Source organism: Gobio gobio (assembly GCF_949357685.1).
Source record: "Gobio gobio genome assembly, chromosome: 9".
NCBI lineage: Eukaryota > Metazoa > Chordata > Actinopteri > Cypriniformes > Gobionidae > Gobio > Gobio gobio.
Genome location: NC_137115.1, coordinates 13,572,780 through 13,587,454, shown reverse-complemented (window position 1 = coordinate 13,587,454; position 14,675 = coordinate 13,572,780). Strand labels below are relative to the sequence as shown.

The window sequence follows — 14,675 nt, the reverse complement described above, 5'->3', positions numbered from 1 at the left end:
TTAGAATGCATGAATTGTCCGATTATATGCTGCTAAATAAGTGCCATATGACAAAAAATACATTGGTAATACTTTGCCAATTTTAGTGAAGCTTAGACAATTAAGAACCCATCAAATATTGTAAAGATAGATTTTATTGGACATGTGGTCTCAATATAAGCAGCAGTGGAACTGCATCAAACTGCAAAGTGGTGACTGCTACATTTGAGTTGTTAGGCACCAAAAGGTTGTAACCCCACAGAAATACCTCACGAATAGAACAAGGGACATATACACTCTTAAAAATAAAGGTTCCAAGAGGGTTTTTTTCTTTTTCTTTTCTTTGCAGTGATTCCATAGAAGAACAATTTAAATGGATGGTTCTTAAAGGGTTTGTTCACCCAAAAAGAAAATTCTGTCATTAATTACTCGCCCTCAATTAAATAACCTAAATTATTTGCACACAAAAAGTATTCTTCCGTCCTCCAGATGAGAAGTTAAATCGAGGTCCTGACTCTCTGTGGTCATTAAAAATCCCAGGATGTCTTTCGATAAAGAGTAGGGGTGTAACCCCGGCATCCTCGCCAAATTTGCCCATTGGCCCCTGTCTATCATGGCCTCCTAATCATCCCCATATATATATATATATATATATATATATATATATATATATATATATATATATATATATATATATATATATATATATATATACGATTGGTATCATCACACTGTCTCCTCTCCACCAATCAGCTGGTGTGTGGTGGGCGTACTGGCGCAATATGGCTGCCGTCGCATCATCCAGGTGAATGCTGCACATTGGTGGTGGTTGAGGAGATTCCCCCCTTCTATGTAAAGCGCTTTGAGTGCCTAGAAAAGCGCTATATAAATGTAACAAATTCTTCTTCTTCTTGTCGCTTCATAAAATTTAAGTTGAACCACTGTAGTCACATGGACAATTTTAACAATGTCTTTATACCTTTTTGGGCCTTGAAAGCGGTAATTAAATAGCTGTCTATTGAGGGGTCAGAGACGGATTGCATCAGAAATATCTTAATTTGTGTTCCGAAGATGAACGAATGTCTTACGGGTTTGGAACAACATAAGGTTGAGTAATTAATGACAGAATTTTCTTTTTTGGGTGAACTAACCTGTTAAAAGAAGCTTTTTTTCACTAGCCCAGAAACCCACAACCTTTTTTCTCGATGGAAGGATTCCTTTGACGTTAAAGGTTCTTTGTGAAACAATATAAGAACCTTAATTGTATGTGTACGTGCAGGCTATTTTATGTTTTCATATGTTGTCTCTTTTTTTGCCATGCAACGTTTATCTGGGCTATTTCATGTGTTTACAGTTGTAATGTGTTAGCTTTATTTGATTAGAACGATACAATTAAAAATAAATAACTCTACAATCACTTTCAATTAACTCACAATTAATGTGGAAATAACAAATCCATTGTTGTTGAGTGTTAAGGACCAATATATTCTCATAATGAGATTTTTTTCCCCTATCATTTAGAGCCATCTTTTTGCGTTACTGGAACATAACTCGAGTGAAAAAGGGTAGCATTCTGGCCATTAAAAAAGTACAAGTGGGACCTAAAACTTACAGGACCGAACTCGACGAGACTGCAACGTGTGAAACATACGGGCAGTCAATGAAATATACGCGTCAGACTAAACTATATAGCAGAACTCCCGGGAAGCAGGCGCGCGGGGGAAATGTTTTGCTCCTTGTGCCTCACACACGCGCCTCTCAAATGTGCCAGATCTAGAGCGCTCAGCTGTTCTACTACAGCGCCACGTGGTTTTTGCAGGGCGGAATGACGTCTCGCGCTCGGGTCAGCCAATCAGCTGCGCGGGTGTGCGCGGACATGTGAGGGCGAGAGTAGAGGAGCCGCGCGCACATGTTCGGTACTGTGCACAGGCTCTCGTTGACAAATTTGCGCTCGGTTTAGGTGACGTCATTAATAGACGGGGAGAAAAGACAGCAGTTGCCAGATCAGTGTTTTGTTTTTTTTCTCGGCGTAATTAAACTACTTTTAAACGGTTCACAGTTTGACATTTCGCTTACAAAGCAGATTAATTACCCAAATACATGCTACTCTATAGAAATTATTTACAGTTATAGCACTGCTTACTATATAGCCTGCTTACCACTGCTCCCCTAATGATTTCAAAATCCTGGGAAGTCAGCAAAATAGTAGCCAATACATTTCCATTTGCATGTCTATTATTAATATGCACTCAATCCCTTTTAATATAATCTGGCAGTAGTGATGATGGCTTTGCAGGGTTAAGTGTAAGCTTTGTTTGCTTCACATTTAACAACTGAACCAGCAACAATAATTGTCATTATATAATAAACCTACAGAAATCTAAATAGTAGTGTTTTTGCATTACCAGGCTAGTTTTGACCAGTCTTAACATGCATGCAGATCTGGCAACTCTGCACATGATGGCCCTGCTGAGAGTGTCATGAGAGAAGGAGTGAACTGAACCTCCTACACATTTTTTTTTTTTTTAAAGGAACACTACACTTTTTTTGAAAATAGGCTCATTTTACAAGTCCCCTAGAGTTAAATAGTTGAGTTTTACCGTTTTTTAATCCATTCAGCAGATCTTTGTGTCTGGCGGTAGCACTTTTAGCATACATCACTGATTCTGATCAGTCCATTAGCATCTCATTCAAAAAAAATGACCAAAGACACTTTCAATATTTTTCCTATTTAAAACTTGACTCTTCTACAGTTACATCGTGTGCTAAGACCAACTGAAAATTAAAATTTGTGATTTTCTACACCTATATGGCTAGGAACTACTTTCTCATTCCTGCGTAATAGTCGCGGATCTTCGCGGCAGTACCATGGCTGCAGCAGCGCAATGATATTACAGCACCTGACAGTAGCCCCCCAGGTAACTTTCAATGTGACCGGCTCCAAGTTCGTGTAGTTGCAGAGAAAGTTTCAGGCTTGCAGCCGACAAATTGTGTTGTGGATTTACCTGTGTGATTAGCCATGGTTCTGTGAGTTGTAAAGGGCTGTGATAGTAAGTCGAAGGTGTATACTACCACCATGTTTCACAGAATACCAAAGAATCATTGCGCTGCTGCAGCCATGGTACGGCCGCGAAGATCCGCGACTATTACGCAGGAATGAGAACGTAGTTCCTAGCCATATAGGTGTAGAAAATCGCAACTTAATTTTCAGTTGGTCTTAGCACACGATGTAACTGTAGAAGAGTCAAGTTTTAAATAGGAAAAATATTGAAAGTGTCTTCGGTCATTTTTTTGAATGAGATGCTAATGGACTGACCAGAATCAATGATGTATGCTAAGCTACGGTATGCTAAAAGTGCTACCGCCAGATACAAAGATCGGCTGAATGGATTCAAAAACGGTAAAACTCAACTATTTAACTCTAGGGGACTTGTAAAATGAGCCTATTTTCAAAAAAAGTGGAGTGTTCCTTTAAAACAAGTTACTTTTCATACAGTGATATACTGACACAAGAATGCGTGGATTCCCGATGCGGTTTTCCGAAACAGATATTGCATTTTTATTTTTCACAATCTTAAAACAGACATGGAAAGCACATTTTCAAAAACACTTAAAAACAGTAAATGTTTCAAAGTGCTTTCATTTCATATGACACCATAACACCTATTCCAGTTTATAGCGTTTTCACCATAGCATTGATAAACACTTAAAAGCTACATACATAAATACACATTTCTTTTTTTTTATCCTTTTACATCGTGACATAAGATTCCTATAAAAAGTTACTGTTAAAGTTACTATTCAGTCCAAAAAGAGTAACCAGCTCTCCTACAGAGGTATTTTGATGTTCACTGATGAATACCCGAGACTGGTCACATTACACATTTCTTTTCCTCCCCAGAGTAGCAGTGCTATGCAGCTGTCCTGAACATTTCCGGCCCCACTTGGCCTCCTCGCTGGAGTTGATAGAGCATCACGTACGAGGGCACAACAGGCCCAGTAAGCCAGGGGCGGCCTTCAGGGCAGGGTGCATGCTGACATGAAGGGTTTGTATAGTGGAGAACTTGATGAAAGTGGCACGGGTCTCACGAGCGTGTGCTTTCGCTGCTGCCTTGACCATGATCTGCATTATACTGAGGAGAGCTGCTTCACTGTCTCAGGAACAGGGGTGGTGGGGGGGGGGGGGGGTTGAGAGAGAGAGACATACATTTAAGGCTTAGCAAGAGTTAATTCAAATGCGATTTAATTGTATGAAAGCATCAAATAGTACAAGATAACTATTGGGTTGGGGGCGGGATGGGTAAGGTTGATGCCACATGACTTATTCTCCAAGGCCACATTTATTTGATCAAAAAGTACAGTAAAACTTAAAATTGTGAAATGACTACCATTTAAAAAAATTCTACTATTCGAATGTTTAGATTGGTTTTAAATTGTAATGTCTTGTGATAAAGCTGAATTACTCCAGTCTGCAGTGTCACATAACCTTTCAGAAATGATTCTAATATGCTGATTTGGTGCTCAAGAAACATCAATGTTGAAAACAGTTTTTTATTTTTAATATGTCTGGAAACTGTTAGACACTACAATTAAAAAAATAAGACTAATTTTGGGTCAAGACAGACTTAAATGCTGTTCATTGAACTTTCTATTCAAAGGATCACAGTTTTTACAAATAAGCAGCAAAAAGCATCATTATTATAAAATCAGCATTACAATGATTTCTGAAGGATCATGTGACACTGAAGACTGAAATAATTTTGAAAATGCAGCTTTGCCATAAAAATAAAATTATAATTTCACAATATTACTTTAATGCATTTTTGCTTGCATAAAGGCAGTATGGGTGAGTATAAGAGGCCTACACATATATACATAAGTTTACTTTAGGCTATTAGTAGTTCAAACTTTTGACTGATAGTGTACATTTCAAAATTACAGCTCAAACTCCCAGAAGTCAATCTTAAAACTGTTGTTGGGCTACTTTTCCTGACCTTCCTATATGGATACTAGAGGCAATGCACCAGGCCGTCTCTCCATCCGGAGTGGGAGCTTCCTGGAGGATCCTTCGGGCCAGACGGAGGGCAGCACCTGCCACCTGGGCGGGCAGATACACCACACACTGCCCCTCCAGGAGCGAGAGCTCCAACAGGTATCGCGCCATCCAGACCACCTGAACAGAAACGATTTAAAAGTATAATCAGTGTTGGGGAAAGTTACTTTGAAAAGTAATGCATTATATTGCATTACTCCCTTAAAAAGTAACTATTTAACATTTAATTATTGGAGGTTTGCATAGTACTCTGATTTTGCATTTGAGAAGAGAAGTTCGAAAAAAGTAGGTTTTGAAAGAAATTCAAAAAGGCAGACAGCGAATTCGAAAAACAGTAGCATTTTTTAAAATGTCATTAATTTGACCAGAAGGTGGCACTGTTCCAAAACTTTAAGTACCTTCAAGGCATGGTCCTGACACAGAGCTTCGTAATAAACGTAAAATACAGCATTTTACAACAAAATACGGTAGTTCATGCCAATTTCATGTTTTGTTCGATTATACCACCACCAAATGGTGCAAACTCACCACTTTATGCGTCTCATACATAAGTGTCACAAATTACCCATGTCTTACTTAGGCTTTCAATAATTGGTCAGCTTGCTATGATTCCGATTTTTCTGCAGTGGTTTCATCTCCATTGGAATAACGAAAATAGTCGTGAATATATATATTTTTTTTGCTTTTTAAAAAAAACACACATACATATACCAACATTGGACAAACCATAAGACGAAACATTGCATGTTAGATATTGTTGGACTCTGCAAGACTATTCAAATCTGAAGCCATCAAGCCAAATATCTCACGGGCATCGAAGACTCATTGGCGAGTCTCTCTGATCTTTGATCATTCACACCGTGTGACTGTCACTCACAAGCACCGATTTGCCCATGATTTCTGGCATTTGTGTGCGATTTTGCAAAACCTGTCGGCCAGTCAAAATCAGGGCTAAAATCTGTGTGAACTCGGCATAAAGCGTTGCAGAGATATAGCCTTGTGTCCAATTTGGCATGTTCTGTGTCAAATTTGTTCGGGCATCATTCAAGAATGATTGGGTTTATCAAAAAACCCAGCATGGTCTGAAGATGATCCGATTCTTGTGAAAATCGTACACACTGTCTAAGAGGAGTTCGAAAAAGTATGACAAATGTCATGGTGCAATCGAATCGTCTTGAGCCAAGGAATCAGAAGAAAAGATTTTGTCTCTAGCCCTCATGGTTCAAAAGTTGTTAACATAAATGTAAGTGAAACTTTGGACAGTTGGTGGCGTTAGAGGGATTGAGTTAGAGACTCCAAATTGGCTGTGGTGAATGTTTGGGCGGTCCTCTATCGGTGTGCCAAATTTCACAACTTTACCATACGGCTCTATGGGCTGCCATAGACTTAAAGAACGGAAGAAGAAAACTAACGGATGCAAAAGGTGCCATCTTGCGGACAGCAACCATGCTTCTAAGCAAAGCAATTTGATTGGCTATTTGGGCTGTCACAATATGATGTTCAAGTAAGAATTTTTGCAATTCCATTTCGTCCTCACCTTTAACAATACAATTTAGTGCAGCTCGAGGTTAAGAGTCAACTGACCTTGTCGCTGCAGCGTGCAATGGAAGCGGAGATGAGAAGAAAGTGAAGTGGGGGACAGTAATAGAGATCAAACTTGAGCCCAATTAAAACTCTCCTCTCCATCCGCAGCAGTTGTTTCTTACTGTAGGCATTCTCCATCAGATAGCAGAGCTCTGACACCTGACAAACATTGACACCTTAATAGTGTTGAGTTCACATTTCCATTACACTTATTTATTTAAATACAGAAGTACCTCTGGTAATAGACATTCCTCTTTTTTGGCAGCCAGAAAGAGGCAAACCACACCCAGCAACTGCAGGCCGGAGATAGACACTTTGATGAGCCTTAGCGCTCGATCCAACAGGTGTACTGCCAGATACAACGTTTCCTCTGAGAACTGAAACACTTCCTGAGGTAATAAGTTAAAACAAATTAAAAATTACATAATGCACAGGTCAAAAGTTTGGAATTAAGGTTTAATATTTTTGAAAACTTATGCTTACCAAGCTTGCACTTGTTTGATAAAATACAGTAAACACAGAACAGTCTAATATGCTGATTTGGTGCTCAAGAAACATTTATCATCATTATCATACGCGCAAAAAGACACAATAAATTATTAGGCTATTAAAATGTTCAGGGAAATATATTTGAGCAAGGACACATTAAACTGATCAAAGGTGTCAAGTGTTTTTAATGTTATAAATGTCTTTACTATTTAAAATAAATTATTCCCTTTTGAACCATTCAAAGAGTTCTGGAAGAAGAAAAAAAGTTCCCCTGAAAATATTAAGCAGCAAAAGTTTTTTTTTTTTCAACATTAAGAACAATTAATCGAGCACCAAATCAGAATATTACTATGATTTCTGAAACCTATTATGACACTGGAGTAACCGATGCTGAAAATCCAGCTTTGCCATCATAGGAATGAATTATATATTTTAACACATTACATAGAAAACAATACTTTTAAATCGTATTTTACTGTATTTGATTAAAATGCTGCCTTGGTGAGCATAAGAGACTTAAATATACATTTAAAACAAATTATTACATTAAATGTACATTAAATTAGTTCAAAATTGACTAGTAGTGTAAAAAAAACCAATTAGGATAACACACAACTCCTATATAATATAATCCACAGTGTTAGGATAATTTTTCCTCAGTCATTCATGAACAGAAATGGAACAAACCGGTCATCCTTCTAAAATTTGCATCTATTGCACTTACATGGACTTGAATTAGCCAGTCAACCAAAATAGCTCTGGTAGAGTCAGTGAACGGCTTGGGCAGGTCAGCGCTTTGAAGCGCGCATTGTAGCTGACTTCTCTGTAACCAGGGGAAAACACAAATACATGACATGACCACAGTGATGGGAGAACCAACAGTACTTTGCATCATACCCTCACCATCAAGTCTAAAAATATGTCCCATGCGTAGGTGGGGTCATAAAGGAGCCCCAGCTTGCTGATTGCTACTTCCGCCTCTCTGCGCAGAAGTCCAGGCATCAGTTCCCGCAGACTAGGTGGACCTGGCAACCTGTTCAGATACTGCAGCAAAGCCTCCTCTTCATAGACATCTAGCATTGTTGCAGAAGATCGATAAATGTGCAACTGAAGGACTATAAGCCTTCTTCTGGATTTCAGGAACAATGTTGTGCATCAACATGTTAACCCACAGCAACATGTTAACCCACAGTTTTATACAACAGGTTGAGATGGCATATACAGTACATAGTTCATTAGGAATCCTTCCAAATGAAAGCACCTGCATTACAGTCATCCATATACATACAAACTACATAAACAAAAGAACTGCACTTAGTGCACTAAGAAAAGTCTGTAAAAATAGGACACAAAATAGGCTACTGTGAATATAAAGGAATGTTCCGTATTGTTTTTTTTACAGGTATTTTACCTGCATTTCGAATTACGTGTCCCATTGTGTTTAAGGACTAACCCTTATGTTGTATTTGAGTCATTTTGACCTGGATAGGTTTTTCTTTTCCCCCCAAAATGCTAATGTTATCGCATTGGACTAAAATGTACGGACTTTGTGTGCACAGGGTACTACTAATTACTTTTGGGATTTTTTTTCTCCCACCTTGTGGTGTTCCCAGTCAAAAAGGACCTGCCTACAAAAAAGAGCTTATAAATCTCTCATTATGCTATATTACCAATGATTGGAATCAATCTTTGTCAACTTCTTTTCCTTTTTGCCAACTTCCTGGTTAAACATTAAAAGACACCAGTGTTGATAAACAGTGGACCCCCCCATATTTTGTTGAACATTGACAGAATTATCCAATGTTATCCAATAATGCCCTTTTCACTCAAGAACTGAGGTGCATGAGGCCTACGATCAATCAGAGCCAAAAATAAATAAAAAACCTGACCTAACTGAAAGAAAACAAGTTGACAAAATGATAGCATAACGAGCAAATTACAAACAACTTTTATAAGACCGGGAACAAAGGTGTTGAAAACCCTGTAACAGCATAAGGGTAAAAGTTTAGGACAATCCCACACCATTTGTGAATTGAGCATCTTGGCGGACAATAAAGTGCAGGAAAATATATCTCAGACCCAAACCGGAGGGACCAAAAAACCACCCAGAACCTAGCAACTGCATAGCAACAGTCTGGCATTTTTAACAACGCGGAAATTAGTTGGCATTTTGAATGCACAAATAAAAATTGCAAGTTAAAATGGAGTCACTGCATTGGCCATATTTAAATTGGGTCTCCGGCCTGACGACCTGAGCGTTCAAAACATTGTAGTTGTTGCATTAAATTGAGAGTTAACATCAGTGCATGGACATTTACTCTGTTACATTAGGTCCTGTAGCAGTACTTTGGGTTAAGGGGCTGTCACACTACACTTTCCGTTCCACTGACTTTATACGCGTGCGAATGCAGGAAAGCGGAAACGCAAGCTCATGCAAAGACGTTTTGCTGCGTTCCAAAGTTTAAGTTTGGTGAACCTGCGAATTCATATCATGTGAAGCCACGTGACCAATGGTAGATCAATAAGTCATGGCTTGACCTCATAGCTGAATTAAAACTGCATTATTGTAGGAAAGTGGACTAGATTGTATGATCTTAAATTTTGGATTAGTTACATGTTGAATTTTATGTTTTTCAAAATATGCTGCATATATGACCACTGTAGCGTCCGAAGAGATTTCTAGAGAAGTCTAGCATGACCGTAACTTTAGACTTGGTTTCAAGTACAACAAATTGAGAAAAATCTAAGCAGCATCGAACAAGACACTTCATGTCACCTGAAGTTATTGATTCGTCTTGCGGAGCATAGTCCATTATGATCCCATCCTCTGCAGATATGGGAAGCCTTCGAACCTTGAGAAAAACAAATACTGTGATTGCAGAATGGTGATGACGAGAACAATTTGAAGAACGACTCGTCTACCAGGGTGATTTTTCTATTCATTAGACTCAGAAGGTTACAAATTATTGCATTAAACTGGCACATAATGACAATGAGGTCTTCATCCCTGCTCCTGGGGACTCACTGTCCTGAAGTCCTGTCCAAAGTTTATTTCCAACTTGTATCAGCTCACCTGTCTGTGTATCTTCAAGCCATCCAGAAGAGCTTGATTGCATGTCCTGATTTGAATCCCAACCATATCCCTACCCATAACTAATACCTAAAATTAGGAGGAGACGATAGGTGAATAACACGGATGTAGACGCATCTAAAAATTAGATTCTGATTAACTGCTTCAGGTGTGCTTGGTTAGGGTTAGAGCTAAGCTCTGCAGGACAGTGGATCTTGGGGAGCCTGGTTGAAGACCTCTGATGTAAAAGGTGCAGTTACCCATCGACTCTCCTGGGCAGATTTGTAGTGCTGCCCTGACCCAACCTCCTCTCCTTCAGCAAACACCCTGCGCTCCCTCAAAACACAGGAGTTTGCCCACGTCCGCAGAGGTGCTTGTCTGTCCTCAGTCTTTTGAAGTACAAAATTATTTAATTTATTCACAAGAGTTAGTGAAGCATTAACTTCTTACAGAGTGACAATCTTTCAATACAAATGCTTTATATCCAAAGACATTCAGTTTTCAGTCCGAACCCTGGAAGAGAATTAGCATGGATTCCTTCTGGAAGTTTTCAATTATAAGCAAAGTGATGTCTTTGGATAATCATTCTACAACAAATGGCTATATACTTAAATGTGAAGCGTTGAAACCCTTGGTCGACTGAGCTACTTGTATTTTTCAAAAGGACAACAGTTTCAAAGTTCACATTTGAGGTATATCTGTATACACTCTAAAAAAAAAGGTTCTATATGGCACCAAAAATGGTTCTTGGCTCGTAATCATAGGGGAACCTTTTTTAGTGCTATATAGCACCAATTTTAGTGCTTCAGTGGTTCTTCAGGGGTGCTATATAGCACCTTATGCTGCCTTCACGTGCTATCGGAAATGGGATAATTCCGACTTCTGAAGTCGTGATTACGAGCTCATTGCATTCAAGTTTCAGAATGTGGGGGCGTTCATGTGCAATTTTTACCTCGGAAACTCGTATTTACGATAATTCCGATAGCACGTGAAGGCAGCATTAGTCAAAGAATCGGTGAAGAACCTCTGAAGCACCAAAATTGGTGCTATATAGCACTAAAAAAGGTTCCCCTATGATTACGAGCCAAGAACCATTTCTGGTGCCATATAGAACCTTTTTTTTTAGAGTGTAGAACAATGGTTTCTTCAAGGAACGTTAACCACAGACCTCATTTTACGCAAACTAAAAACTGCTGTTCTAAAAACGCAGAACTCCTAGAAGGAAACCATGGGAAGTTGTCTTTGAGGTTGGTCTTCAAATTGATGTCATGACTAATGCTGCCTTCACATGCTATCGGAAATCTCATACTTCCCACTTATGATTATAAGTGATTTTAAGCTCATTGCATTCAAGTTGACTTGAGAGGGTGTTCATGCCTCATTTATATAACTAGGAAACTAGTATTTATGATCATTTCAATAGCATGTGAAGGCAACATTAGTCCACATGGAATCTGAATATTTTGCTTAACCTGAGTATGCCTTCAGATATCAATAAGAAAGTAGATACTGGTGAATTTATACCAAGTTTCCTGCTGATCGGTTAAAATGGTTTTACTGGTCACATTTTGGACATTATTCACTTTACACAAGAGGTCTAGGAGTTAAAGGAGAGATTTTACAGGCATTCTCACCATATGGAGGTCCAACAGTTGCCTGGAATCACAAAACCCAGTTCGAGCCATGATTCACCTGGACACTGCAGCTACCTTCACACACTGATTCTACAGCTGTTCACTGACATGCAGCATCAGCTAATTAACACCAGTGGCACTAATAAAGCTTACTAATTGACCCTTCATTAAGCCCCGCCTTGTGCCGCTAGCTTGCTCTTGTCATTCATGTTTCTGGAAGTCCTGAGTGCTTGGGTAGTTTTGGAATTGGAGAGAAATTGTCCAAATGTATAGTAAGAGTTGCTATGACTATTTCCCCTAAATAAAACATATAATATCAGCATTAAATTTGTCCAAGATTAATTAAAATAATATAATTCGGTTGTCTGCAGTTTTTCCTGCTAGGGCTCATTATCATAAAATACAACTGTTAGTTGATCTAAAATATCTAATAGTTACATGAACATGGATTTAATCATGTTAATGTTTGAAAGTGTGCCATATTCACAGAACGTGTCAGGTACATTTGTGTTAAGAATGTTCTAGTGGTCATCGCTGATTTATTTCAAATTAATTTCAATGACAAGAAAGTTTATAATCCCTTTGAAAATTGCATTGATTGCGCATAAAATGGGACCTTATTTACATTTACATTACATTCATTCATTTTGCAGATGCTTTTTGTACTCCTTTCAAAAGAGGAATACATCAAGCGATTCATTGTAAAGAGGCAAATAAACACAAGTGCTCATAAAAGTTTCAAAAGTGAAAGCATAGATTTATTTAATGATGAGGTTAAGTGCTCACGGCACTTAAGTTTTCAGTTGTCTATTGAAAATTGTCAGGGATTCTGCATTCCGGATGAAGGCAAGGAGATCATTCCACCAGCAAGGAACAGTGAGTGAAAATGTTCTGGAGAGTGATTTTGTGCCTCTCTGTGATAGTATCAGGAGCCGTCGCTCATTTTCCGATCACAGACTTCTGCTAGGGATGTAGAATCGTAAGAACGAGTGGAAGTGGGAGGGTGCTGAGCCTTTGTTAGATCTGTAAGCAAGCATCAATGCCTTGAACTTAATGCGAGCAGCAAGTGGTAGCCAGTGCAGAGGCTCATTGAAGACAAGACGTGCTGCAGCATTCTGAATCATTTGGAGAGGTTTGATTGCTCATGATGGAAGTCTAGCCAGAAGACTATTGCAGTAATCAAGCCTAGAAATGACCAGGGCCTGGGCGAGAAGCTGTGGTGCATGCTCAGTTATAGGAAAGGCCTGATCTTCCTGATGTTGTGTAGTGCAAACCTGCATGACCGAGCTGTCTTTGCAATGTGGTCTTTGAAGGTCTGCTGGTCCTCAAAGATTACTCCTAGATTTCTGACTGACCTTGATGGGGTAATCAATGATGAACCTAGCTGGCGGGTGACATCGTGCTGTAGTCAGATTGGCAGGGAAGACAAGAAGCTCAGTCTTTGCCAGGTTGAGCTTCAGGTGATGCTCTTCCATCCATGCTGAGATGTCCACCAGTTGCCAGATAGCTTGAGATTCGTGCAGCTACTGTGGGGTCATCTGCAAATGAAAGGTAGAGCTGTGTGTCATCAGCATATCAATGGTAGGAGAAACCATGCACCTGTATAATGGGTCCCAGTAATGTAGTGTATATGGAGAAGAGGATGAGTCCAAGAACTGAACAATTGATCAGAATTTAACTTGCATTTGTAGACAAACATAATCTGACTAAACTAATAACACACAAACAATTGTATTTTTCACATTTTAATTGAATACATCAAGGGGAAGTTTACACGACAACCATGTCCTAAACAGGAAAAGTTTTTCCTTCACATGGTCAACGTTGACAATGTTGTCAAAACAATCCCTGTTTACACGGATCTGCGAAAACGACTAAAAAAGAATGCCAGGCCAATAGTTGGCGATGTCACTTTGTGAAGAAACATTACGCACCTATAGACTGAACACGTAATATGCATGCGCAGATTGCACTGTTTTCACAAATTCTATTTTTTTTTGTTTTCTCTGAGACGATAATGGTATCATTTTCAAAATGTTGCTGTCAGATAATGAAAAAGACGCATTGTGATTGACATCTCAGATCATTATCTAGTATTGTGCATACTTAATTTAGCAAAGGATGCAAAGCTGTCTCCTCATTTCAAATATGGCAGGACTATCACCGCTGCCACTAAAGACTGCTTTGTAAATAATCTTCCTCATCAGTTCCATCTCCTCAGCATCCCAGATAGCCTAGAGGAATTCGATGTTGCAAACAGAAACTACTGACTCTCTCTTTTCCAGCACTTTAGACACAGTTGCTCCTCTGCGCTTAAAGAAGATTAAATAGTCCAATGCCGTGGTACAACGAGCACACTCGGGCCCTTAAAACAGCAGCCAGAAAATTGGAGCGCAGCTGGAAGAAAATAAAACTGGAGGTTTTTCGCATTTTGTGGAAAGAGAGCATGATTGCATGCAGAAAGGCAGTAAAAACTGCTAGATCTGCTTATTTCTCGACTCTCTTAGAAGAATACAAACACAGCCCTAGGTATTTATTTGATACAGTGGCTAAATTAACAAGAAATAAAGCTTCAACTTCTGATATTTCCAAACAGCACAGCAGTAATGACTTTATGAACTTCTTTAAGTGCAAGATTGATAATATTAGGAAGTAATTATAACTATGCAACCATCTACTACAGTAGCATTGTCTTGTTGCATCACCAAACCTCTCTAAAGCTTGAAGACATGATCTGCTGTTCTGACATTCTCCTGTAAAATGTCTTGATACAATTTTTAATCCATAGTTGCTTCAAGGACTGCAAAGTGTCCAGGTTTTGAGTTGGGATCTTGTTGGTGTGCTTCTAAATAAAGCACTGTGCTTT

At 38.9% G+C, this 14,675-nt stretch overlaps 2 protein-coding genes across 2 annotated transcripts in view; both read right to left on the bottom strand.

Moving 5' to 3' along the window:
- Positions 1-3,518: 3,518 nt before the first annotated feature.
- On the bottom strand, positions 3,519-11,860 carry ccnp (cyclin P; the record flags this gene model as incomplete). The annotated part of the gene is made up of 9 exons (XM_079825420.1): positions 3,519-4,130; positions 4,974-5,152; positions 6,617-6,775; positions 6,850-7,005; positions 7,830-7,928; positions 8,009-8,178; positions 9,882-9,957; positions 10,436-10,564; positions 11,810-11,860. 9 exons carry the CDS (start codon positions 11,858-11,860, stop codon positions 3,953-3,955), a joined length of 1,197 nt encoding a protein of 398 aa, XP_079681546.1. The 3' UTR covers positions 3,519-3,952.
- Positions 11,861-12,541: 681 nt separating this feature from the next.
- akt2 (v-akt murine thymoma viral oncogene homolog 2) overlaps positions 12,542-14,675 on the bottom strand; it is a 45,868-nt gene continuing 43,734 nt past the window's right edge. The window contains exon 15 of the transcript XR_013817244.1: positions 12,542-13,347. The gene's annotated coding sequence lies outside the window, so the exon portion shown is untranslated. The remainder of the gene's footprint in view (positions 13,348-14,675) is intronic.